This window comes from Notolepis coatsorum (assembly GCF_963971535.1).
Source record: "Notolepis coatsorum genome assembly, chromosome: 19".
Lineage (NCBI taxonomy): Eukaryota > Metazoa > Chordata > Actinopteri > Aulopiformes > Paralepididae > Notolepis > Notolepis coatsorum.
Window position 1 is genome coordinate 30940101 of NC_140183.1, and position 24326 is coordinate 30964426.

General features: G+C 42.9%; 1 protein-coding gene across 2 annotated transcripts in view; it reads left to right on the plus strand.

Annotated features, from left to right (window-relative positions):
• The first annotated feature begins 416 nt into the window (after window positions 1-416).
• Window positions 417-24326, plus strand: part of dtnbp1a (dystrobrevin binding protein 1a) — a 32508-nt gene continuing 8598 nt past the window's right edge. Inside the window, exons 1-6 of one of the 2 annotated variants that reach the window (XM_084337042.1) lie at window positions 417-718; window positions 8429-8479; window positions 16362-16409; window positions 19931-19991; window positions 22096-22228; window positions 23903-24035. In XM_084337042.1, the coding sequence (XP_084193168.1) occupies window positions 663-718; window positions 8429-8479; window positions 16362-16409; window positions 19931-19991; window positions 22096-22228; window positions 23903-24035 (482 nt within the window). In that variant the 5' untranslated portion in view covers window positions 417-662. Of the gene's footprint in view, window positions 719-5694; window positions 5787-8428; window positions 8480-16361; window positions 16410-19930; window positions 19992-22095; window positions 22229-23902; window positions 24036-24326 lie in introns of those variants that run through there. The other variant, XM_084337043.1, reaches the window with a different exon arrangement.

A 24326-nucleotide genomic window follows, 5' to 3' on the forward strand; every position in this document is an offset into this window, starting at 1 on the left:
GAGAAAGGTACAAGGTGACAAGTTCTGGTGACAAGTATATAAATAGCATAAATAACTATCTGTAAAGTCACGCCCTCCAAGTCAAGAGGAGTTGAACATAAATAACAATCTGTATAGTCATAAGTCTTGCCAACTCAACAGCTATGAGTTGAGTTGTACAACAATGTACAATAAAACCCAAAGTAGCTTAATTCACAGACAAGTGATGTAGGAATTTATTTTTTATTTTACAAGTTTGTTTCGTCCCACCAATTAGAATAATAATTAATGTATGTTCTGGATTTATTTCCAGGCTCCTGGTCGATGTATTACAGATTCATACAGACTGTATAGTGATGTTCTGGTTTTGACCAGCAGAGGGCAGGCATGCATATGGAAGCTGCCGCTGAATCACATGAATAAGAAGCAGAAGCGGCAGAAGTAAACATGCTAAGCTAGCTGGGTTAGCATCACAACATACGACCACACACCTCATCATTATATTATGATAAACAGTTGCACCATGACGACCCGCTAAGATAATAGAGAAGAGGACACGAGAAAGACAAGAAGACGAGAGAAGGAAGAGAAGACGAGAGAAAGAGGAGAAGAGGGAGAGGAGGAAGAGAAAACGAGAGAAAGGAGAAGACGAGAGAAAGGAGAAGACGAGAGGGGGGAAGAGGATGTTCGGGAGTTGGAGAGAGAAGCTGCAGACTGTTCAACAAGACTTCAGCACTGGGTCTGTCTGCCTGTCTCTCTGTCTGTCACTCTGCCTGTCACTCTGTCTGTCTGCCTGCCTGTCTCTCTCTGTCTGTCTGTCTCTCTCTGTCTGCCTGTCACTCTGCCTGTCTGTCACTCTGCCTGTCACTCTGTCTGTCTGCCTGCCTGTCTCTCTCTGTCTGTCTGTCTCTCTCTGTCTGCCTGTGTCTCTCTGCCTGCCTGTCTGTCTGTCTGTCTGTCTGTCTTCCTGTCTGTCTGTCAGTCTGTCTGTCTGCCAGCCTATCTGTCAAAATGTCACTGTGTAGCTGCTCTAACATGTTAACATGGTCACTGTGTAGCTGCTCTAACATGTTAACATGGTCACTGTGTAGCTGCTCTAACCTGTTAACATGGTCACTGTGTAGCTGCTCTAACCTGTTAACACTTTGGTCGTCAGGCTTATATTCACAATAAACCATCCCACGCCAGCTCTATTTGTCTATGGAGAAGTTCCCCTTCTTTGCAGGGCTATAACTTTTTAAATTGTATTGCTAAATTGACATTACTATGGCCCATTCAACGTCAAGTATCTATTGTTCAGGGTGTAGCAACGTTATACTTTTTCATTCACATATTCATACTAAAATACGGTCTAAAGTATAAGTATGTTTTTATCGTTTTCTGCAGCTTTCTCCAGAACGTGATTTATAGCCCTAAATGCATTATATTGATCAAATACAGTTTGATAGCAATCTGCGCGAGATAAACATTTTCAAATGGACGTGCTTCTAGAAGTTACTACTTATCATCTGATGTTGACCGGATGGGGGGGGGGGGGGGGGGGGTCGTTTATAATTCCGTGGCCAACGTTAGATGATTCATCTAGTGTGGGTGATATGATCATTAGAGCAGTTTGTATCGAACACGTTAAAAAATAACGCTGAAACTTACCGTAGCTTCCTCGTAGCGTTGGGCGATGAGCGTGGAGCAGAAATATTCCTATTATGGGATGTACAGTAGAAATATGCGATCCATCTCCAGGTTGTATAATAGTATATACGTCCAAATCATGTTGTTTATCGAGTTATTGGTAACGGATTGCTATCCATTGTGTCTAGCTCGAGTCCTGGGACTATTAGCGAGTGATCAGACCGAATTGGAATGAGCACCAGCTTCCGTTTCCTGTTTCCGGTTTGAGCTATCCGCCGATCGGCCACCAGATGGCGCTCTTGAACCGTTGGAGAGTTGAGAGGGGATCAACAGTAGATCTCAAGTCTCCGGGGGAGAAATATGATTGCGATCACAGATTTTTGAAATATTGATATCAAAGACGTGGTACGGCGTCTTTGGCAGAATGAGCATGGCGGGGAATGACGTGGTAAGGCGTTTTTGGCGACCATAGTGTTAACATGGTCACTGTGTAGCTGCTCTAACCTGTTAACATGGTCACTGTGTAGCTGCTCTAACCTGTTAACATGGTCACTGTGTAGCTGCTCTAACCTGTTAACATGGTCACTGCTCTAACCTGTTAACATGGTCACTGTGTAGCTGCTCTAACCTGTTAACATGGTCACTGTGTAGCTGCACTAACCTGTTAACATGGTCACTGTGTAGCTGCACTAACCTGTTAACATGGTCACTGTGTAGCTGCTCTAACCTGTTAACATGGTCACTGTATAGCTGCTCTAACCTGTTAACATGGTCACTGTGTAGCTGCTCTAACCTGTTAACATGGTCACTGCTCTAACCTGTTAACATGGTCACTGCTCTAACCTGTTAACATGGTCACTGTGTAGCTGCTCTAATCTGTTAGCATGGTCACTGTGTAGCTGCTCTAACCTGTTAACATGGTCACTGTGTAGCTGCTCTAACCTGTTAACATGGTCACTGTGTAGCTGCTCTAACCTGTTAACATGGTCACTGCTCTAACCTGTTAACATGGTCACTGCTCTAACCTGTTAACATGGTCACTGCTCTAACCTGTTGACATGGTCACTGCTCTAACCTGTTAACATGGTCACTGCTCTAACCTGTTAACATGGTCACTGCTCTAACCTGTTGACATGGTCACTGTGTAGCTGCTCTAACCTGTTAACATGGTCACTGTGTAGCTGCTCTAACCTGTTAACATGGTCACTGTGTAGCTGCTCTAACCTGTTAACACTTTGGTCGTCAGGCTTATATTCACAATAAACCATCCCACGCCAGCTCTATTTGTCTATGGAGAAGTTCCCCTTCTTTGCAGGGCTATAACTTTTTAAATTGTATTGCTAAATTGACATTACTATGGCCCATTCAACGTCAAGTATCTATTGTTCAGGGTGTAGCAACGTTATACTTTTTCATTCACATATTCATACTAAAATACGGTCTAAAGAAATATGGGGGAGAAATATGATTGCGATCACAGATTTTTGAAATATTGATATCAAAGACGTGGTACGGCGTCTTTGGCAGAATGAGCATGGCGGGGAATGACGTGGTAAGGCGTTTTTGGCGACCATAGTGTTAACATGGTCACTGTGTAGCTGCTCTAACCTGTTAACATGGTCACTGTGTAGCTGCTCTAACCTGTTAACATGGTCACTGTGTAGCTGCTCTAACCTGTTAACATGGTCACTGCTCTAACCTGTTAACATGGTCACTGTGTAGCTGCTCTAACCTGTTAACATGGTCACTGTGTAGCTGCACTAACCTGTTAACATGGTCACTGTGTAGCTGCTCTAACCTGTTAACATGGTCACTGTATAGCTGCTCTAACCTGTTAACATGGTCACTGTGTAGCTGCTCTAACCTGTTAACATGGTCACTGTGTAGCTGCTCTAACCTGTTAACATGGTCACTGTGTAGCTGCTCTAACCTGTTAACATGGTCACTGCTCTAACCTGTTAACATGGTCACTGCTCTAACCTGTTAACATGGTCACTGCTCTAACCTGTTGACATGGTCACTGTGTAGCTGCTCTAACCTGTTAACATGGTCACTGTGTAGCTGCTCTAACCTGTTAACATGGTCACTGTGTAGCTGCTCTAACCTGTTAACATGGTCACTGTGTAGATGCTCTAACCTGTTAACATGGTCCCTGTGTAGCTGCACTAACCTGTTAACATGGTCACTGCTCTAACCTGTTAACATGGTCACTGCTCTAACCTGTTAACATGGTCATTGTTCTAACCTGTTAACATGGTCACTGTGTAGCTGCTCTAACATGTTAACATGGTCACTGTGTAGCTGCTCTAACCTGTTAACATGGTCACTGTGTAGCTGCTCTAACCTGTTAACATGGTCACTGTGTAGCTGCTCTAACCTGTTAACATGGTCACTGTGTAGATGCTCTAACCTGTTAACATGGTCCCTGTGTAGCTGCACTAACCTGTTAACATGGTCACTGCTCTAACCTGTTAACATGGTCCCTGTGTAGCTGCACTAACCTGTTAACATGGTCACTGCTCTAACATGTTAACATGGTCACTCACTGTGTAGCTGCTCTAACCTGTTAACATGGTCACTGCTCTAACCTGTTAACATGGTCACTGCTCTAACCTGTTAACATGGTCACTGCTCTAACCTGTTGACATGGTCACTGTGTAGCTGCTCTAACCTGTTGACATGGTCACTGTGTAGCTGCTCTAACCTGTTAACATGGTCACTGTGTAGCTGCTCTAACCTGTTAACATGGTCACTGTGTAGCTGCTCTAACCTGTTAACATGGTCACTGCTCTAACCTGTTAACATGGTCAATGTGTAGCTGCTCTAACCTGTTGACATGGTCACTGTGTAGCTGCTCTAACCTGTTAACATGGTCACTGTGTAGCTGCTCTAACCTGTTAACATGGTCACTGTGTAGCTGCTCTAACCTGTTAACATGGTCACTGTGTAGCTGCACTAACCTGTTAACATGGTCACTGCTCTAACCTGTTAACATGGTCACTGTGTAGCTGCTCTAACCTGTTAACATGGTCACTGCTCTAACCTGTTAACATGGTCACTGTGTAGCTGCTCTAACCTGTTGACATGGTCACTGTGTAGCTGCTCTAACCTGTTAACATGGTCACTGTGTAGCTGCTCTAACCTGTTAACAATTAACATGGTCACTGTGTAGCTGTTCTAACCTGTTAACATGGTCACTAGGGGTGGGAATCACCAGTTTCATCATGATACGATACGATATCGATTCTTTGGACAACGATACGATATTTGCCGATATCACAAAGTCTCTCACGATACAATACGATACGATTAGATTCAGGTGCCTGCGATCGATATGAGATGATATCATATGCCCATTTAACACAATCAGTAACATTTAGATCAACAAAAAAAAGGTAATGAAAATATCATTTGACATTTGTATTTTTGAGCTCTTCCAGACATTTAAAGGAAAATCAATCTATTGTTTTTAATACAAATATACCTCATGTTCACTGTAAAGTGCCACGTTTTTATATATTGAGCTTTAAACTTTAAGCTAAATTTTTTTGGAACTCAAAACTCACAACCTCCCTCTCCCAAACCGTTCCTACAACAATTTGTTGATGTTGCATGATCATGTATAGGCCTACATTTATTATGTATTATATTGTTTATGTTTAAATAACATTTAAACATCAAACTCCTCTGACCTCATCTGGTCTTTCCAAAGACGCGCGCACACACACACACAGAAAGGGAGAATGCTATGCTGTAACGTCTACACACACGGAGCTACTGCTGTTGTTCTTGGACTTGCCACAGAATTTTCAAAATAAGAGTATCGATATGAATCGATCTTATTACATCGCATCGATCCGATTCGATTGTTGATAATTACATCGATGTATCGATCTGGATCGATGTATCGTCCCACCCCTAATGGTCACTGGGATGAAAAGCAAGATGTTCTCTGGCGCTCACCACTGCTGAGGTAAGCAGCAACTGGCCGTTAGAGGCCAAAGTAGTTATCAGAACAGACTGTGATATAGTCACATGACCCTTGTCTCACAATCATCTAGTTTAGTGCTAAGCCTGGTGGGTTGGAGACAGGGCTATTGCGTCGACCACTGGGAGAGGATCTATGGAGAGAGTTGGCCAATGGGAGTGCATCTACTGAGCGAGTTGGCCAATGGGAGGTTTGTCTGGTTGTCATGTAACGGCTAGACTGCTGGCTGGACCTTAATACTGTCAGCTGACAGTCATGGGAGAGGAGGGAGAGAAAGAGAGGAGGGAGGGAGAAGGGAGATACATAGATACAGAAAAAGAGAGGAAGGGAGATACAAGATACAGAAAGACAGAGGATGGGAGAGAAAGAAAGATTCCTCTGCTGCCCAGGGTTTCAGGAAGAAGGAATAACTGTTACTTCTTATATTATTCTTTATTCCTCATAGGTCAGTCGATATCTAACTAGTTATTGGTGTTCTGGCAAAGTTGACATTAGTTGACTAAAACTTTAGTTGACTTTAGTTACTTTAGTTTTCTTATCCTTATGTCGAAGAAACTGTCCTTATACCAATATCACAGCAACAACAGAGAAGAAAAGGAACTCTTACCCTTTGTTTACTTTGGCCCCGCTGACATTATTTCTCCTGAACCAAATCTACTGACTTCCTTTCAATGCTTCTCATTTACCACCTACCATGTTACAATAAATAAATATATATAAAGTAAACAGTACTGTATACACAAGGTGCACAAGGTACTGTACCGTAACTGGCATGATATACGTATGTTGTAGTCTGTGCAGACTTTGTTGGTTAAGAGTCAGACACACTTAGTGGTCAGACATTCCTAGTAGTTCTCGAGTTCTGCAGCCGTTAGTTCTCTGGCTGCTGGCAGCAATCCATACACTAGTTTACACTACTAGTTAATTTACACTAGCTTACTTTAATTAACATTTATTTAGTTTAGTTTACACTAGTTAATTTACACTTGTTTAGATTAATTTACTCCAGTTTAGTTTACACTAGTTAATTTACACTAGTTTATGTTAGTTTAGTTTACACTAGTTTAGGTTATTTTTGTTTAGTTTACACTAGTTTAGGTTATTTTTGTTTATTTTATACTAGGGCTGTCTTAAATACTTCGAAGCTTCGTTCGATGGGCATGGGATTCGAATATGAAAATAAAATTATTAAAGAAAAAAGTATATATATATGTTTTTATTTATTTATTTGTTGCAAAATCAACTCTGCCTCTCTGTTAACTACAACAAGCAATGCTGTTTGTTATTTAAGATGATGTCGGACTCTGCACTGACAGATTTGTGTTCATTGTGCTGCTTTTATAAAGCCTCAAATGACGCCTTACAATATTTCATGAAAGCAAAGTGTTTTGTTTGTCTAAGATTTAAAAAGGTTTAAACTTTACAGCACTGACAAAGTTGAACAAAGTGCTGTACAAGTCCCACAACATTATTTTTTTTTATTTTTTTAATAATTAAAAATATTCTTTTTATTTTTTGTATTTATTTTTTAATCTCAAAGCTTCGAATTAAAATCGAATCTCAGCCCCAAAGCTTCGAATTCCAAAAGAAAATTCGAAGGTAAGCCCTAGTTTACACTAGTTTAGGTTAATTTAGTTTACACTAGTTTAGGCTAGTTTAGTTTAGGCTAGTTTAGTTTATACTCATTTAGTTTACACTTGTTTAGTTTACATTTGTTTAGTTTACACTAGTTTAGTTTAGGCTAGTTTAGTTTACACTTGTTTAGTTTACACTAGTTTAGGTTCATTTACACTAGTTTAGTTTACACTAGTTTAGGTAATTTGTGTTTAGTTTACACTAGTTTAGGTTAATTTAGTTTACACTAGTTTAGGCTAGTTTAGTTTACACTCATTTAGTTTACATTAGTTATACTTTACACTAGTTTAGTTTAGGCTAGTTTAGTTTACACTTGTTTAGTTTACATTAGTTTAGTTTACACTAGTTTAGTTTAGGCTAATTTAGTTTAGTTTACACTTGTTTAGTTTACACTTGTTTAGTTTACATTAGTTTAGTTTACATTAGTTTAGTTTAGGCTAGTTTAGTTTACACTTGTTTAGGTTCATTTACACTAGTTTAGTTTACACTAGTTTAGGTAATTTGTGTTTAGTTTACACTAGTTTAGGTTCATTTAGTTTACACTAGTTTAGGCTAGTTTAGTTTACACTAATTTAGTTTACACTTGTTTAGTTTACATTAGTTATACTTTACACTAGTTTAGTTTAGGCTAGTTTAGATTACACTTGTTTAGTTTACATTAGTTTACACTAGTTTAGTTTAGGTTAGTTTAGTTTAATTTACATTAGTTTAGTTTACACTAGTTTAGGTTAGTTTAGTTTAGGGTAGTTTAGTTTACACTTGTTTAGTTTACATTAGTTTAGTTTACACTAGTTTAGTTTAGGCTAGTTTAGTTTACACTTGTTTAGTTTACATTAGTTTAGTTTACACTAGTTTAGTTTACACTTGTTTAGTTTACATTAGTTTAGTTTACAGTAGTTTAGTTTACATTAGTTTAGTTTAGGCTAGCTTAGTTTAGTTTACACTTGTTTAGATTACATTTGTTTAGTTTACAGTAGTTTAGGTTCATTTACACTAGTTTAGGTTTGTTTTAGTTGGGTGTGTTTAGCTCCAGGGGCCTAGTCTTCAAAGAGTCCTGTACAAGGTGTTCATATATACTGATTGATCTGTCTTTCACTCTGTCCGCCTGCCTCCCTGCCTGCCTGTCTCTCTGTTTGTCTATTTGTCTTTCTTTGTCACTCTCACTCTCACTCTCTCTCTGTCTCCCCCCTCTCTCAGGCTGAGGACTCTGGCAGATTCCAAGGATGGAAAAGTTAAGAGAAAACCCAGGTATTCATGTGTGTGTGTGTGTGTGTACTTGTTTAAGGACATTTAACACATCTTAAGAGTGCACAAGAGCATTGCAGCAACAGTAACAACTTTACTGCATTACAGGTGATAGATATGATACTCATCACTGCATCCTGTATGATGAAGTGGGCTGGTCTGTTTATCTTTAAGGCTATTTCTAGGAAATGACCGCCTTATATCACAATATTGCTAGATTGGAACTATGGACCTTATCTGACCTGCTCAAATGACTGGCTTATGCTTAACACATTCAGTGCCAATCACTGATTAACACGTTTCTGAGGCCCGACCGTTGAGTGCCAATCACTTGTAAACACGTTTCTGGGTCGTCTTTCGATTTTAATACCCTATTCAATGTCAGGGAGCTGAGTGTTGCCTGTAAAATGCATACTGGGAATCCGAAGGTGCAGTACCGGCCGCATCCTACCAGGCGGCGGTATCAAGCACCCTTTGAAACATTGTGTCTTGGGCTGTGCATCGATTATATAGGTCCGGGCGGACTTTTCTTTGTCGGTCAAGTGGAGCGGTTGTCCCGATCGGATTGAGAAGAATCAAGTACTTCCAATCCGTGTTTTGTGATGGATTATGTTGGCGACACGATGGACATAATTACTTGGAATGGCGATCAGATAATTGGAATATTCTTTTTGGGGCACATCCTAGTCAAGGTAAGGGCTATATGAAACGGAGGGCTAGGGCCTCCACGGGTTGCGTTTAATAGAGCTGGCGGACACTATGGCGTTTTAACTCCTATTAGAGAGTCACAGAGGCGTGCTGCAGGTATTGTCTTTTATTGGGAACAGAAAGGTGTGTGTGGTTGGGATATTTCCATGTGTGTGGTTGTCTACAGAGGAATACAATACAGTATACATTAATAACACAGTAGTGATACAATACAGTATACATTAGTAGACACAGTAGTGGCGTACATAAACATAATGTCAATTAGTAGTATAGTGCAGCTAGTACTAGGGCATTCACTTAACCAGAGTTAGTATATATAGCCTACATAGCCTATGCAGGAATTACTCCTTCAGTGCATGTAAACAGTATACAGTAGGTAGGTGGACTGTAAACCAGGTGTAAAGATACATTCTATTCACTAGAAGTAGTGAGTGAGTTATATAGCCTAAGCTAGCTCACGTGCGGCTAAGCTAACCACGCAGCATCACTTGCAGGCAACGTAGGTTGGCTAACGTGTAGCTAAGCTAACGGCGCGGTATTTCAATAACAGAGGGAATGACGTCGACAGGAATAGAACAGCGGAGACACACTATAAAGGTAGAGTAAGCTGAATGAATGGATTAGGCAGAACTAAGCACAGGTAATGTACTCACGTTCATTGACGCACACGTTATCCCAAAGGGACGGACATTACTGCTACAGCAGCCGACCATCAGGCAGCAACACAGAGAATAGCTCGTGCACGTTAAAGGGGAGGGACTCTTAAAGGGCAGGTACAGAACGAAGTAGTCGTCAGGCAGTAACACGGAGACCGGCTTGCTCACTTAAAGGGAGAGAACTCTTAATGGTCAGTAACGTTATCAGAAGACTAGAGTGCAACACTTGATCGGGGCACATCACACTGAACGATTACACAGGCATGAATCAATTACCCTTTCCTGTCAACAACAACATATGAAGGGCTATTACAGCAAAATAGTCTTATTAGCAGGCTTTCCTACACAGCCGCACCCAAAAGTCTACTTAGACCTTTTGAACTAAACAGGAAAGTCTCAGTGGTCCTCTGTATCCGGGAGACTCGGGAGCTGCACCGGCCGGAACACAGGGCGCAGGTATATTCTGTCCTTCACCTGGACAGCTGCGGTGCGAGTGCGCCCGTCAGTTCCAGGGTAAGTCTGAGTGACCTTCCCTGGCTGCCAGAGTGCCCGAGGAAGCCGCGGGTCAACGATGAGGGCCACCTGGCCGAGCGACTTTCTTGCCGTCCTTCCTCCACTTCTGCCTCTCCGGAGCCCTATCTTGGTGTGAAATGGCCCAAAACAGTCTACTCTGGTGGAATAGAATGGGGGCTTGTAGAGACGCGGGCGACAGGGCGGAAGGGCGGCCATTTTAGGCATGTCAGGCTTTGCTCGCCTGGCGTGACGTTCTCGGCAGGTGTGCTGATGCTTGCGGATTGCTCCTCTTCCACGTAGGACCCAGAGTCGGGATCGGAGATCGATGAATACCCTCTCAGGCCCGGGGTGTAGAAGAGTTTGATCATAATCTTGGATGATCAGCTTTGTCAGGGGGTGATGTGGATCCAAGACGATTGGGTGAATGTCATCCATCTCCAAGTTCTCGGCCCTGTGCGGCCTACCGCCTACTCTGGGGAGACAGGTAGCCTTGTCGTACTCTGGAGATAGAGTGGCGAAACGACTGTCTGGGGGAAGAGGTCGGTCAGACTTGAGGGCCTTGATCTCCTCTGGGAAGGAGTCCAGCTGGGTTCGTTTAAGGAGGACCTTCTCAGCGTTGAGGAAGTCGGCTGCTTCATAAGGCTGATCAGTGGTCTGGGCATCAGCCGCACCGTGAAGGGACCTGACTGTTGCTTGGACGAGATCTTTCCGTGAAGAGAGGTCTTCAACGGCAGGGAGCGGAGGACTGGGAGAGTTCCTAGGTTGAGTTAGTCGAGTACTGGGTTGAGTACTAGGCTGGGTGCTAGGTTGAGTACTAGGCTGAGTACTAGGTTGAGTACTAGGTTGAGTACTAGGCTGAGTACTAGGTTGAGTACTAGGTTGAGTACTAGGCTGGGTGCTAGGTTGAGTACTAGGCTGAGTACTAGGTTGAGTACTAGGTTGAGTACTGGGCTGAGTACTAGGCTGGGTGCTAGGCTGAGTACTAGGTTGAGTACTAGGCTGGGTGCTAGGTTGAGTACTAGGTTGAGTACTAGGTTGAGTACTGGGTTGGGTACTGAGTTGAGTACTAGGTTGGGTACTGAGTTGAGTACTAGGTTGAGTACTGGGCTGAGTACTGGGCTGAGTACTAGGCTGGGTGCTAGGCTGAGTACTAGGTTGAGTACTAGGCTGGGTGCTAGGTTGAGTACTAGGCTGAGTACTAGGTTGAGTACTGGGCTGAGTACTAGGTTGGGTACTGAGTTGAGTACTAGGTTGGGTACTGAGTTGAGTACTAGGTTGGGTACTGAGTTGAGTACTAGGTTGGGTACTGAGTTCAGTACTGGGTTGGGTACTGAGTTGAGTACTAGGTTGGGTACTGAGTCGAGTACTAGGTTGGGTACTGAGTTGAGTACTAGGTTGGGTACTGAGTTGAGTACTAGGTTGGGTACTGGGCTGAGTACTAGGGATGGTTGCACCATAGGTAGGACTTTTGGTACTGTGAGTAGCTACAGGGGGTCCTGTGTGAGATTGTAGGTTGCTCAATTGAACCAGGCATGTTGGGAGCTGGGTTGGCGACACAGGGGGAGCAGCAGGGCGAGGCGTCGCCTGTGCTGGATGGTGTATCACTGGAGTGATGGCGGCTGGGATAGCCGGCAGGGGATGCATGTACTGTGGTACGGTAGGAAGGGCTAGAGGCACAGGTGCCACTACGTGGTGCTGTTGTCCAGGTGGTGGATAGGTCGGCTCAGATGCTGCTGCACGTACAAGAGCCCTCATCTTTGACTCTTGAAGTGAGGTGACCAGTTTGGCTACTTGAAGTTCCTTCTCCTTCTTCATAAGCCGCCTCTGCCTGTCCAGGCGTTTAACCCTAGCCTCCCGTGCATCTTGTGCTTCCTGCACTAGGCGTTCCCGTGCATCTTGTGCTTCCTGCTCTATGCGTTGTAAACGTTTACACTCCAGGTTGGCGTCATAGTCTTCTTGTACCTGGCGCTGTAGCTCAAGCTCCAGGGAGTGGATGTACTCCTGGAGGATAGCTTCCTGGGCTGGTGAGAGAGCTGACCTTATGGTGGGTCTAGGAATTGACGGACGTGAGGACCTACTACCTTCATACGGGGCCCTTGTGGTACTCGCCGGGTATGAACGATGGGAGCCGACATCTGACCTTATGGTGGGTCTAGGAATTGACTGATCTGAGTACTGACTGATCCGAGTACTGACTGATCCGAGTACTGACTGATCCGAGTACTGGCTGATCCGAGTACTGACTGATCCGAGTACTGACTGATCCGAGTACTGACTGATCCGAGTACTGAGTTCAGGTTCATGACCCACTTCGAGGTCGCGTAGGTGGCTTGGTAGGTGGCGCTCTCTCTGCGGGTGAGCGGTGGTCTCTGTGGTGTCCTGGTCTGCCATAGCGTCTTGGAGTAGCTCTATCCGGCTTCGAAGGACCATGAAACGGAGGGCTAGGGCCTCCACGGGTTGCGTTTAATAGAGCTGGCGGACACTATGGCGTTTTAACTCCTATTAGAGAGTCACAGAGGCGTGCTGCAGGTATTGTCTTTTATTGGGAACAGAAAGGTGTGTGTGGTTGGGATATTTCCATGCGTGTGGTTGTCTACAGAGGAATACAATACAGTATACATTAATAACACAGTAGTGATACAATACAGTATACATTAGTAGACACAGTAGTGGCGTACATAAACATAATGTCAATTAGTAGTATAGTGCAGCTAGTACTAGGGCATTCACTTAACCAGAGTTAGTATATATAGCCTACATAGCCTATGCAGGAATTACTCCTTCAGTGCATGTAAACAGTATACAGTAGGTAGGTGGACTGTAAACCAGGTGTAAAGATACATTCTATTCACTAGAAGTAGTGAGTGAGTTATATAGCCTAAGCTAGCTCACGTGCGGCTAAGCTAACCACGCAGCATCACTTGCAGGCAACGTAGGTTGGCTAACGTGTAGCTAAGCTAACGGCGCGGTATTTCAATAACAGAGGGAATGACGTCGACAGGAATAGAACAGCGGAGACACACTATAAAGGTAGAGTAAGCTGAATGAATGGATTAGGCAGAACTAAGCACAGGTAATGTACTCACGTTCATTGACGCACACGTTATCCCAAAGGGACGGACATTACTGCTACAGCAGCCGACCATCAGGCAGCAACACAGAGAATAGCTCGTGCACGTTAAAGGGGAGGGACTCTTAAAGGGCAGGTACAGAACGAAGTAGTCGTCAGGCAGTAACACGGAGACCGGCTTGCTCACTTAAAGGGAGAGAACTCTTAATGGTCAGTAACGTTATCAGAAGACTAGAGTGCAACACTTGATCGGGGCACATCACACTGAACGATTACACAGGCATGAATCAATTACCCTTTCCTGTCAACAACAACATATGAAGGGCTATTACAGCAAAATAGTCTTATTAGCAGGCTTTCCTACACTATATGATATCAATCTTGCGTTAATCCGAGCATGCCTTCATTGTGATCCGAAAGTGTTACTGTAACGTTACTCCACAATGTATGGCGTTGGTGGCGATCAGAGCATGAAAAAATTACCCCCCCCCCCCCACACCTTTTCATACATTCATGATGGAACATAATACCTATCATATGCATTTGATTTTTTAATTGTAGCGTGTGTAGGGACGAAATGCCAATGCATTTAGTATAATACACGTTGCATGCTATTACCAGCCTCCCAGGAATTACCCTAGACCGCTCTAAAACCATACTTATATTCATCTTGACCGGAAGAAACGACAGGTTATGTATATAACCTAGTTATATGAGTACTGGCTAAGCGTCCCGCTCTTAAGCCATACCGAGATATACCTCATCATGTACCTATTGTACTCCATCAACGAATAAAACAAATACACCCACCACCTGCCAGGCCCCGCCCCTTTAGTTGCGTACTATAAAGTACTAGGCGTGGTCACCACTCACTCTTCCTCGGAAAAATCGTTTCCAGGAAAAGATTCCCCAAGGGAACTCAGGGCACGCTAAGAGCGGGACGCTTAGCCAGTACTCATATAATATAGCTATAGTTATATAGCGTACTTGCATCGCGTCCCGCTCTTAAGCCATACCGAGATATGGGGTAGAGCGGACGCGAGGCCCGACAGATGCACCCCCTGAGGACCCGTAAGCCCACATCAAGGGGGAGGGGAGTCCCGTCACCCCATCCTTCCTAATGAAGAGGGGGCGCAGTCAACGCCACCCGAGTGCGAAGAGGGAACTAGAACCCCTTGAACACACAGCACAGGCGGAACCACGTGTGACACAACACACTGTGGCCCATACCCACACACCCCTGCTACCCCACCAAAGGACGGGAAGCAGGAGAGGCCACAGACCCCAGAACCGCCTGGGAGACAGAACCCCCGGTCATGTCCATGAGGTAAAACCTTACGAAGGGACCCGGGGAGGACCATGAAGCTGCAGCACAGATGTCCTCCACCGAGGCCCCACCCAGCAGAGCGGCAGAGGCCGCCACCCCACGAGTGGAGTGCGCCCTGACGCCCCCAGGGGGAGCCAGCCCGGCCAACGTGTAGCAGAGGGCAATGCCCTCGCACAACCAATGGGACAGGCGCTGTTTCGATAGTGCCTTACCGGCACAAGAACCACCGTAACAGACAAAAAGCTGATCGGTAGCCCTGAGGCCCGGAGTACGGCTGAGGTAAATCCCCAAAGCACGGACCGGACATGACAGGTGAAGGCCCGCCTCTAACTCACTAGCGCGAGGAGGCGGATGAAACGCCTGAACCACAATATCCCTGGAGCGGAAGGAACTCCGGATATTTTTAGGCACGAAGGCAAAAAAAAACAATCTGCCATGACAATGTTGACTGGAAAATGAGTCTTTGATAAGCGACGGGCAGATTAGACACATAGCCATAATTTAAAACATAGATTAGGCGATATTAACGTTAACATTGGAGTGGATGTGGGCATTCAAGGGGGTATTAAGGAAAACACGGACTGGCTCTCAAAGTGTTAATGCACCAGCTTCTTGGAATGATTTTTAACTCACACTAAAAATCAATACTCCACTATTACATGGACAATTTAAAAACATCTCCCTGCTTCAGTATGTAACTGATTTTAATTTGAGATATCTAACTATCTAAACTGTTTTTCAGTTTTGACCTGTTTTAACTTGCCTGTAATCTCAACACCAATGAAAGTGAGGAAAACTTCAATGTCTCTTTCAGGAATAAATAAAGGCTTGAAATTAAATGAAAACACCATTGTATTGAGATAATACTCATCTATCAATCCAGGCTAAAGTCCAGGATCCAACATGATATTAATAATGCATGCTCAACACCGGGGCTCATCTATGAATGCGTGGAAGGGGGGTGGTAGTAATATAATGACATAATAATAACATAATCTGACATTAAACTGGACCGCTCTTCATCTCCTAGCGCCATCAGGTCATGTATTTGTTCAGAACATCGTTACTCTTGTTACTCTGGCAGAACATTCAAATGTTTACAACAGTAGAACGCTAACTGGCTAAACTTGCTAACTGGCTAAACTTGCTAACTGGCTAAACTTGCTAACTGTCTAAACTTGCTAACTGGCTAAACTTGCTAAACTTGCTAACAAGCTAGCAGCCAGCAAGCCACTCGGCAATGGTGGAAATAAATAGTTGGTCCGTTTCCATCAGCGAGAATAAGAGAACATGTGGATATTGATTACCAAGACACTTTATTGACAATATTGGGATGGAGTTGTTAATCAGATCAAGCAAAAGGGTTGTTTATGACAACTGGAAGCTGCTGGAAGTCCAGTATTTGTAAACAGTGACTTTTCAGATGGAAGTCCAGTATTTGTAAACAGTGACTTGGAAGCTGGAAGTCCAGTATTTGTCCTGTAATTGCGTCCTTCACAATGTCACTATTCAACATCCATGACGTTGATGAAACAATATATCTACAGCCCTAGTATGTGTGTGTGTGTGCATGTGTGTGTGCGTGTGTTAACAGCATCTTTGTATTTTCAGATTGGAGGACGTTCCTCAATTCTCTGCTGGACTGGAGCTACTTAGCAGGTCAACACACACACACACACACACATATAATATTTGAATTAGGGATGTCCCGATCACATTTGTTTGCTCCCGATCATGTGATTTTGAGTATCTACCGATACCGATCTTTCCCGATCCGATCTTTCACATTAGTAACCGATTTAAAAAAAGAAAAGAAAAAAAACAAGAGTTTTTATTTTTTCTATTTTTCTCCCATCCCAATTTCGCCTCGCCAATTCTTCCTTCAATGCTCCCCTCCCCTGTCTCGAACGTTGCTAGACTATGCCTCCCACTGGTCGGCTGCAGTGAGGACCAAGCCTTGCATCACGTGTCCCCTCCGGTACACGAGGAGGCAGCTGTCGCATCTTTTCACCTGAACAGCGTAATCTCTCAGTGGCAAGGAGTAGCGCGTGGGAGGCTCACGCTGCCCCCGATACTTCCTGATTCTGCTGTATAGGCGCACCAACCGACCTGTAGGAGTCGCTGTCTACAACGTCCAATCCCCACCCACTGGCTTTCCCACCCCTAACACTGCCAATTGTGTTGGTATGAACGACCAGCCAAGCCAGTAGCAACGCCGAGAGCTGGGCTCGAACCCAGCATCTCCTGCGTTAGTGGCGAGCGCATTTCCATTAGTAACCGATTTGACATATTTTTGTCAGAAACTGGCGAAGCGAGACTGTTGCCTCAATAGTCCCTCGAGGGGCTCGAGGTGGCTCGAGCGCCGGTGGCTCGCATTACATTCACCCTGAATGTTGACGTTATCCAGGTGAAAAGTTAACTTCATTCAAGCGAGGCATTGCAACCGGAGTAATCTAAAAACTCTGCCTCCAACCTGTGAGAGCATGAGAGCAATGGCGCCATCGTCTGTAAAAAATCAGGTGACTGCAAGTTCTGCAACTAGTGGATGTCCCTCATCCTTGACATAAATCATTTGATGTATAATTAAATCCAGAATTTTTAATTTTTTTTCCGATCCCGATTAGGCCACTTTACTCGCCAAATGCGAGTATTTTTTACGTTTGGCGAGTGATTCATGAAGACCACTCGCCAGTCTGGCCAGTATACAAGACAAAAAAAACATTCTGCAATCACTGCACTGGCAAACGGTGCGCATCTTCTGAGTGCTCGCTTTAGTTGACAGTGCCACGAGAGCACTGCACAAGACCCGCGGACATATAATGTTTAATAAAAGTTCCTGCAGTACTGGCCAACCCGCGGCGGACATATATAATGTTTAATAAAAGTTTGTGCAGTACTGGCCAACCCGCGGACATATAGAATGTTTAATAAAAGTCCTGCGGTACTGGCCATCAGTCAAGGGAGCACTCGCAAACAGATAACGTTAAACACAGCAGAAGATGGAAAACAGACAGACTGACCAACGGGGAACTGCATCCAACCCTAGTACAACCCTTGAGTAGAAGTTACTAAGGACACATTTAAATCACAGAGGTGTAATGTTAGTCTATTGCAGGGGTAGGCAACCCTAGGCACGCGTGCCTGCATAGGCACGCGGGGGCATTTTCATAGGCACAGGGGGCAGCATTAAAAAATAATAATAATAAAAAAATATATATATATATTTTTTTTTTATAAATATTATAGTGAAATATTTTGCACTGTTGTCGCATTTATCTTGTTGAAATCCTCCCACAGGTTTTTTTTTACTACCACATATTTAATTGAGACCCTTTATTTGTTTATTATTCCAATTTAGCTGGAAATACCTTGCTACATCATTCAGTAACATTTGCAGAGCCTTATAACAAAAACATTATTACGGACACCATTGTGACCAGTGGGATTAATCAACACATTTTATTATTTATTTTTCTATTTCATTGAACATTGCACATGTTAAAAGCCATTTTCTTTTACTCAAAATGTGAGTATTACCAAGTCAACTTGTGTTCTTAAAACAATGACAATAAACATAGTTTTATTAGGTTGAAATAATGTGGTTGTGTACTTATTTTTCTGTTAACTTATTATCGATTGAAAACTGAAAACCTTAATGCACAGTAACTGAACTCAATATTTTAAAGTTCTGGTAACTTATTATTATAATTTTTGTTTACAGTGTAGTCTTGCGATCAATCAAAACTTATTTACACGATATACCTCACATTCACCCTCCATTCACATCCTGGTGTTCTCCATTAGGCCTGTAGGTGGAGCTATGACAGCACACGTACAGTACACACACCGATGGTGTGTGATGTGTCCAAAAATGAATGGGCAAATGTGAGTGAAATGGTCGCACTGTATGCAGCCGTTTGTCTGCATTGCACCCCCCCCCCCCCCCCAACTCAGATTTAGGGTTGATACAACCATCATAATAATATTGTTAATAACAAACAATAATGATGTAATAATGTAAAAATAATCATTAAAAAGACCTGATTATGAGAAAATAAAATTACGATGCATGGAATATTGTTGAGGCACACTAGTTACAACTATATTTCAAACAGGCACTCCATGTCAAAAAGGTTGCTGACCCCTGGTCTATTGGAACTGTATACAGTGGTTAGCTTCTAGTTAGCGTTAGCTCCGTGTGTGTGTGCTCAAAGCAGCCAGTCCCATGTTAGCTAGGTGTATCTGTTATGACTATAATGTTTCCAAAAAAGCACCGGACTACGACATAAGGTTAGACATTTTATTTCATACTCAAAAGCCCCTGGCTTGCACATCGCAGTCACGAAAGGGGCTAGGTCAACCAGTGCACAACAGCACACCAACCCAACTGACGTTACCACAACACTTGACGGTACTTCACAGCACTGTCGTAAGACCACCGTGCTGTCTTAAAGGCACAGTGTGCCTACCCAGATGCATACACAACATTGACGCGGCTTGACAACCGAGGTTCAAAGTTAACTTGATTGATTGATTGAAAACTTTATTAACAGATTGCAGAATGGGTACAATACAGTACGGCTCAATACACACAATTGTTAAGGGGATGCAGACCAGAGAGACTTTCGTCTTGTTTACATCAGGGTCCCCCATTTTCAATTCATCATGACATACACGACATACAGATAGACAGTACTGCTACATCTATACACTTCACAACATACTTTGGTTTTTTTCTTTCACTGCCCAACCCAGTCAAACCCAGCATATTTCACTGCCCAGTTCAGCCCAACACAGTCCAGAATAGATCCCTCTTTCATGTTGATATGTTTTATGCTAATATTGTGAAGAGTAGAGACACTGTTATTAATGTTTTATGCTAATAAATATTTTAAAGAGTAGAGACACGGTGTGATTATTACTATGATTGAAAATCAATTTAGACGAAGACATACAAAGAAGTAATTATCACAATTAGCGATTTTTTTTGGGCTGGTAAAAAATCTGTTTGGCTGGTAAAAAAAATCAGATACTCGCCAGTTGGCTGGTAAGCCAAAAAGTTAGTTTCCTCCCCTGATCCCGATCTTCTGAAAATCACGTGATCGGATCGGGACATCCCTAATTTGAATCCTTTGTGATTTGATCTGCAGATTCAAATAAAGTATTTAAAATGTATTTAGGTATGAAGAGAACTGGGTTCTGCTGCATAGAAGAAGTAAAGACTGTGCCCAGACTGCAGAGGTATGTTCTGTTACTGTTCTGTTACTGCTCTGCTACTGTTCTGTTACTGCTCTGCTACTGTTCAGCTACTGTTCTGTTACTGTTCTGTTACAGTTCTGCTACTGTTCTGTTATGGTTACTGTTCTCTTCAGCTACTGTTCTGTTCTGTTACTGTTCTGTTCAGCTACTGTTCTGTTACTGTTCTGTTGCAGTTCTGCTACTGTTCTGTTAATGTTCAGCTACTGTTCTGTTACAGTTCTGCTACTGTTCTGTTAATGTTCAGCTACTGTTCTGTTACTGTTCAGCTACTGTTCAGCTACTGTTCTGTTAATGTTCAGCTACTGTTCTGTTAATGTGCTGTTACTGTTCTGTTACAGTTCTGCTACTGTTCTGTTACAGTTCTGTTCTGTTACTGTTCTGTTACTGTTCTGCTACTGTTCAGCTGCTGTTCTGTTTTGTTCTGTTTCTGTTACTGTTCTGCTACTGTTCAGCTACTGTTCTGTTACTGTTGTGCTACTGTTCTGTTACTGTTCTGTTACTGTTCTGCTACTGTTCTGTTACTGTTCTGATACTGTTCTGCTTTGTTCTGTTTCTGTTACTGTTCTGCTACTGTTCAGCTACTGTTCTTTTACTGTTCTGTTACTGTTCTGCTACTGTTCAGCTACTGTTCTGTTACTGTTCTGTTACTGTTCAGCTACTGTTCTGTTACTGTTCTGTTACTGATCTGTTAATGTTCAGCTACTGTTCTGTTACTGTTCAGCTACTGTTCTGTTACTGTTCAGTAATGTTCTGTTACTGTTCTGTTACTGTTCTGTTACTGATCTGTTAATGTTCAGCTACTGTTCTGTTACTGTTCTGGTCTGTTACAGTTCTGTTACTGTTCTGTTACAGTTCTGTTCTGTTACTGTTCTGCTACCGTTACTGTACTGTTTTTGAAAAACAGGGCTTTTGATGTGATGAAATCACTGCACCCAGGCAGCAGTGGTTTGGCAAAAAATAGTTCAGAGTATATATCTGCTTAGAAAACTAAAATGTAAAAAAAAATTGGAGTGGAGTGTATTTCGTGACTGTTGGGAACTAGGCTACAGTACACTGGCACACCTACTTCCAGTGAATGACGCTAAGCTAGGCTAACGGTGCGGCTGTTCCCTAAGCCTAATGCATGCACAGAGAAGAAAGGGTATGTATCTGCTTGTCTAACTCCAGGGTAGATGGAAAATAAGCTAATTTCCCAAAAAGTTGGCGTGTTCCTTTAAATGGGCATATAATATCGTCTCATATCGATGGCAGGCACCTGAATCGAATCGTATCGTGGCAGACTTTGTGATATCGGCAAATATCATATCGTTGTCCAAAGAATCGATATCGTATCGTGATGAAACTGGTGATTCCCATTTCCCACCCCTAGTCGTAATCGCGCTACCTGTTGAATACGGTGGTCAGCACTGCACAGATGCAATGCTGAGCCTCTTGCTTCCGTTTTGCACACGGCCCTCGCCTTATAAGGAGCTGGCGGGCGTGTCTTGTATGCAAATTCAGGTGTACGAGAACGGGCTTCCAGTTTAAGAATGAGTGACGTTTTTCATTCATGGGAACGCAGCTGTTGATTTTGGCCTTTCACACGTTCAGGAATCAAGAGGAGGATTTTCATATATTATTTAGTACGAACATTTTACCAAGATAGTTACAAAGATACTTACGAACATGTTCGAGAATTAGGTCCATTGTTTGGTTATTTATATACATTGTTGTTATTTGTGTACATTGTTGGTATATATGTACTTAGTTTTGTTATTTATATACTGTACATTGTTTTGTTATTTATATAGTGTACATTGTGTAAATACTATTTAAATACTAGTTTATGATGCTGCAGAGCAACCTTCCTATTCTGGGGTCACCTGTGTGTCACCTCTCTCTCTGTCTGTCTGTCTCTCTATTTCTTTCCTTGTCTTTCTCTCTCTCTCTCTCTTTGTGTCTGTGTCTCTATCTATCTCCTCTCTCTCTTTCTCTCTCTCTCTTTCTCTTTCTCTTTCTCTCTCTCTCTCTCTCTCCCCCCTCTCTCTCTCTCTATATATATATCTCTCTTTCTCCCCCCCCCCCCTCTCTGTCTCTATATCTCCAGACAGTGGATGGGGAGGTGGTTATGTTGTCAGCTCACTGGGAGAGGAGGAGAGGAGCTCTGAATGACCTGGAAGAGCAGCTGACCTCCTTACCTGATTTCATCAGTCAGCTGGACTCAGTCACCGCTATGATAGGTAAGACTATTATCACTAGGATAGGTAAGACTATTATCACTATTATTATCACTAGGATAGGTAAGACTATTATCACTACTATTATCACTAGGATAGGTAAGACTATTATCACTAGGATAAGTAAGACTATTATCACTAGAATAGGTAAGACTATTATCACTAGGATAAGTAAGACTATTATCACTACTATTATCACTAGAATAGGTAAGACTATTATCACTACTAGTATCACTAGGATAAGTAAGACTATTATCACTAGGATAAGTAAGACTTATCACTAGAATAAGTAAGACTATTATCACTATTATCACTAGGATAAGTAAGACTATTATCACTAGGATAAGTAAGACTATTATCACTACTATTATCACTAGGATAAGTAAGACTATTATCACTATTATCACTAGGATAAGTAAGACTATTATTACTAGGATAAGTAAGACTATTATCACTAGGATAAGTAAGACTGTTATCACTACTATTATCACTAGGATAGGTAAGACTATTATCACTAGGATAAGTAAGACTAGTATCACTACTATTATCACTAGGATAGGTAGGGCTATTATTACTACTAGGATAGGTAAGACTATTATCACCACTATTACCACTAGGATAGGCAAGACTAGTATCACCACTATTACCACTAGGATAGGTAAGACTATTATCATTACTATTATCACTAGGATAGGTAAGACTAGTATTACCACTAGGATAGGTAAGACTATTATCACCACTATTACCACTAGGATAGGTAAGACTATTATCACCACTATTACCACTAGGATATGCAAGACTGTTCTCACTATGATAGGTATGACTCTGTTAGTTGTAGGTTAAACTGGGCAGAGAACATGACCCTTTGGAAAGGATCTGGACATTCAAAGATACAAAGATGGTGGACTCAATATTAAAAGGTGGCAACATGTGACATCACTTCCTGTCTTTTTAACCCTCACATTTCCTTTTTTTTATCCACTTTTTCTCCCATTTTCTATATTTTCTCCCATCCCAATTTCGTATCATCCAATTCAACCCTCCCCTGTCACGGACGCTGTTTCTTGCCTCCCACAAGCCGGCTGCAATGTGGACTAAGTCATACATAGCACAAGTCCCCTCCGGTACTTGAGGTAACAGCAGTCGCATCTTTTCACCTGCGCAGCTCGATCTCTCAGTGGCGAGGAGTAACACGTGGGAGGCTCACGCTGCCCCCGATACTTCCTGATTCTACTGCGCAGGCGCACCAACCGACCTGTAGGAGTCGCTGTCCACAACGCCCGATCCCCACCCATCAGTTTCCCACCCCCTAATACGGCCAATGTGTATTAGTACGGACGACCAGCTAAACTGAAAGCAAATGTGGAGCGCTGGGCTCGAACTGACGAGCCCAGCGTCTCCAGCATTTCGTGGCGAGTGCCTTGCCCACTACACCACGTAGCCGCCCAACCCTCACATTTCCTAAAGAGAACTGTCCCACTGACTGACTTACAGACCTCAAAGAAAGTTGTTTATATCAAAAACTATTCATCACAAAACATTTCTGACAACACTATCCATCTGTTTGTTTGTTTGTTTGTCTGTCTGTCTGTCTGTAGGTTAGGTTTGTATACTGGGAGACTGTGCTTTCAATGTGAATTACTTGGTGTGTGTACACGTGTGTGTGTGTGTGTGTAGCCCAGCTGGAAGGGGACTTTGAAGAGATGGAGAGTCGCCTAGTGTACCTGGAGGTTCTGTGCTGTCAGTGTGACCAGCAGAAGTTTAAACAGCATCACATCGACCAACTGGAATATTACAAGAAAAAGAAGAGGTAATATTACTAGAAGGATGATGATAGGATGATAGTAGTAACAGTACTACAGTTTATTAGTAGTAACAGTACTACAATTGATTAGAAGTAACAGTATACAAGAGGAAGTGGTAATACTACTGGCAGGATGATTAGTAGTGATAGTGGTGGTCTTAGTACAGTGGTTCCCAAACATTTTCATTCAGGACCCACTTGGGTAGTTGTAAATATTTTCGAGCCCCACCTAGATGTAGGCTACACTGTAAGAAGAAAAGCTGCAAGAAAACGGTAAATGTCTGGCATCAATGGTTG